The 3,497-nt window shown below is 52.6% G+C and overlaps 1 protein-coding gene across 1 annotated transcript; it reads left to right on the forward strand.

The window, feature by feature from the left end:
- Nucleotides 1-368: 368 nt before the first annotated feature.
- wfikkn2b (WAP, follistatin/kazal, immunoglobulin, kunitz and netrin domain containing 2b) lies at nucleotides 369-2,198 on the forward strand. Its single transcript, XM_053864784.1, has 2 exons — nucleotides 369-554; nucleotides 651-2,198. The coding sequence occupies exons 1-2, from the start codon at nucleotides 369-371 to the stop codon at nucleotides 2,196-2,198; spliced, it is 1,734 nt and encodes a 577-aa protein (XP_053720759.1).
- Nucleotides 2,199-3,497: the final 1,299 nt, after the last annotated feature.

The following is a 3,497-nucleotide window of genomic DNA, read 5'->3' on the forward strand; positions in this document are numbered from 1 at the left end:
TCTAAACATATAAAGCGTGTTTGGGGGTGTTTTGATGCCTACTTTGCATAGGCGTGAGGAGCGGTTGTGCGTCTTTACGCACATGCGCTCGGACGCTTGAGGATCCTGCGAAGGGTTAAACAGGTTCCCTGCGATCTCTTTAAACAGCAGGTACCCCGCCAGCCCCTACCCCAAACCCTCCACTCACCACTTTTTTTTTATAAAGCTCCCTCCATCATCTCCCTCTCACAGAGCGCGTCAGTGTGATGCTGCGGGTCGGGGAACCAAACTTCCACACTTCTCTCTCGTGGCGCCTGCGATCCTGATCGTCCGTCTGTGGCTGAACTTTGGCGTCCTCTCTCACCTCGGCACGTGTCAACGGTGTGGCCATGTGGTGGATGCTGTTTCCACGGTGGATCTGTTTCCTGGCCAGCGCGCTGATGTGGATGCATCTGCAGGTCGCGGTGCTGCCGCACGTCACCTACTCGCACGCGGGGATTTGCCCCAACGACATGAACCCGAACCTGTGGGTGGATGCCATGAGCACCTGCACCAGAGAGTGCCAGTCCGACCAGGTGAGTCTTTGGTCTTGAACGGATTTATTGACGCGCCAATATGGAGCCTGCATCAGTGTCTTTTATTATTAAGAGCTGCTCCGCTCTGACCCGCAGGAGTGCGAGTCCTTCGAGAAGTGCTGCCAGAACGTGTGCGGGAACCGCAGCTGCGTGGCCGCCCGGTATGTGGACGGGAACAAAGGCCCCGTGGGGATGCCGAAGGGGGCCACGTGTGCCAGCTTCATGTGCACCCAGCAGGGGTCAGAGTGCGACGTCTGGGACGGTCAGCCGGTGTGCAAATGCCGGGACCGCTGTGAGAGGGAGCCGCACTTCACCTGCGCCTCTGACGGAATGACCTACTACAACAAGTGCTACATGGATGCGGAGGCCTGCTCTAAAGGCATCAGCCTGTCGGTGGTCAGCTGCCGCTTCCACCTCACCTGGCCCAACACAAGTCCCTCTCTGACGCAAGCCACCACACTGCGCCCGACCACTGCCCCCCTACAGATCACGCTCCCTCCACCTACTGAGCCAGAAGCCCCGGCACTGTTGAGCAGCCCCTCCCTGCAAACTGTGACAGTTGGTGACACTGCCAGCTTCCTGTGTGAGGTCACAGGTTACCCGCAGCCTGAGATCACCTGGGAGAAGCAGCAGCCGCTCGGGGCAGAGAAGGTGATCATGAAACCGAATCATGTGAAGGGGAATATGGTGGTCACCAACATCGGGCAGCTGGTCATCTACAACGCAGATCTGCAGCACTCTGGCGTCTACACCTGTACGGCCCAGAACCCGTCAGGGTCCGTACAAGCCCACCACCCTCTCACGGTGCAGCCCATAGAACCAGCCACTCCACCGGCCAAAAATCGAACTCGCTGCCCGCCCGAGGAGTGCCAGAAGCCCCCTGACTCCCCTGAGGATTGTGAGGGCGGCGCAGACAAGGTGAGTTGGTACTACGAACCCAAGAGCAACAGCTGCTTCTCTTTCACCCACTGCCTCAGCAACCACAGCGGCCTGGAGAGCAGGGCAGCCCTGAGCAGCTATGAGCAGTGCATGCAGTGCTGTGGGCCGGAGCTGTCCGGACCATGTGGCCTTCCCAGTCTTCAGGGCCCCTGCAAAGCCTATGAGCCGCGCTGGGCCTACAGCAGCAGCCTGCGTCAGTGCCAGCCCTTCATATACGGTGGCTGTGACGGAAATGACAACAACTTTGAGTCCAAAGAAGCTTGTGAGGAGCTCTGCCCCTTCCCCAAAAACCACCACTGCAAGGTGTGCAAGCCCAAAGGCAAAATGGTGACCAGCTTCTGTCGCAGTGACTTTGTGGTGCTCGGCCGTATGACGGAGCTGACTGAGGAGAAGGACTCGGGGCACGCACTGGTGACGGTGGAGGAGATTCTCAAGGATGAGAAGATGGGGCTCCGCTTCTTTGGCAAAGAGCCTCTAGAGGTCACCTTCTTAAACATGGACTGGAACTGCCCCTGCCCTAACATCACCGGGGCGGCCGCAGAAGGCCAGGTCATCATCATGGGCAACGCCCAGGACGGCATGGCGGTGCTTCAACCCGAGAGCTACGTGGGCGCCTCCAGCCCGCGCCGCGTGCGCAAGCTGAAAGAGGTCATCTCGAAAAACACTTGTGACATTCTCAGAGCCATCACCAACAGTCCCCAGTAGCTCTTCTGCGGACTCAGCAAAGCTTCCGCATATTCTTCAGTGGCTGCACGGTGAATGTCAAACACATCAAAGTGCATCTGCGCCTCTTACAAGTATTAATGGGCTGCGCATCAAAACTAAAATGTGGAGCGTGATATGAGGACCTGACTCCATGATATCTTCCAATGAATGTATGTGATCATGGTGCATCCAATGACACGTGTTAGCAGGAGGAGATAGAGGAGGAATAGTTGCTTCATTTGCTAAACCCTTCTTCTCATGAGGTAAAGCGCCTGGAATTCAACCTCGACTTTGTACAGACTCAGAAGAAGCCGGGACTCAATACCCCAAACAAGCTGTAAAATAATTCATCATGTCTTCACTTTTTCTAAAAGCAATATTTATTACCACCATGTGTGCTTTTGTACCATGATCTGTGAAAAAAAAGTGGCATTTGAGCTATTTTGTGTAAAGCTTTAATAAAAAAAAAAATAAATAAAATAATTAAAAAAAAATAAGCACTCGCCTCTGAGCTTGGTAATTGTTTCCAAATATGAGATGGAGCGTATTTGTGTGATCAAACAAGCACTCGTGGGTCCACTGACAGGCTGTGATAAAAGAGTTTGGGGACGAGTGAGGCCCTGCTCTACTTCATCTGTCCTTCAGCCGTCGACTGCTTCAACATTCTGGGTACAAAGACCCCTGCGGTATTGTTTAAAAAAATACTTCAACTATTGGTCTATCTACTCCTGGGTAGTGTGCGTGTGTGTGTTTGATGAGGTGCCAGCAGGCGTCTCTGGGCTGCCGGGAATAGGCCTTGGTGGGCTTCGACGAGGGTGGTTCTACCTCCCAGATGAGCTTCTGTTACTCCCATCCAGATGAGTCTGTGCAAGTTTACTGGAAGAAGCAGATCTGCACTTCAGCAGCTGCTGCTGCTCCAAATGTCACCAGCAGCAAATAAACAACATGTAAAATTGACTTTATATGTCTCATAATGGAGGAATTGTTTTTTGTTTTTTTTTGGTTTGCCAACATGGTAAAAGCACAAGCCAAAAAACACCACAGGTCTTTTAAAGCATCAGTTAACTAAATTACAAACACATCTTTTCTAAATAATCCAGTTTATTTTTGTTTGTCTGGGAACAGCCTGAACTCATAACAGTCATTAGACTCTATTGCTCGGACAAATAAAGGGAGCATTATCAATTGGTCAGATGAATGTCACTATTTAACTGGTAGCAACTGTTTTACCTGAGTCGTCTCCATTTCTCTTGCCCCCAACTGAGAGGCCATCACACATTGCTCACCTGAGCTCACAAG

The sequence above is a fragment of the Synchiropus splendidus genome, chromosome 5 (genome assembly GCF_027744825.2).
Source record: "Synchiropus splendidus isolate RoL2022-P1 chromosome 5, RoL_Sspl_1.0, whole genome shotgun sequence".
In the NCBI taxonomy this organism is placed as follows: domain Eukaryota; kingdom Metazoa; phylum Chordata; class Actinopteri; order Syngnathiformes; family Callionymidae; genus Synchiropus; species Synchiropus splendidus.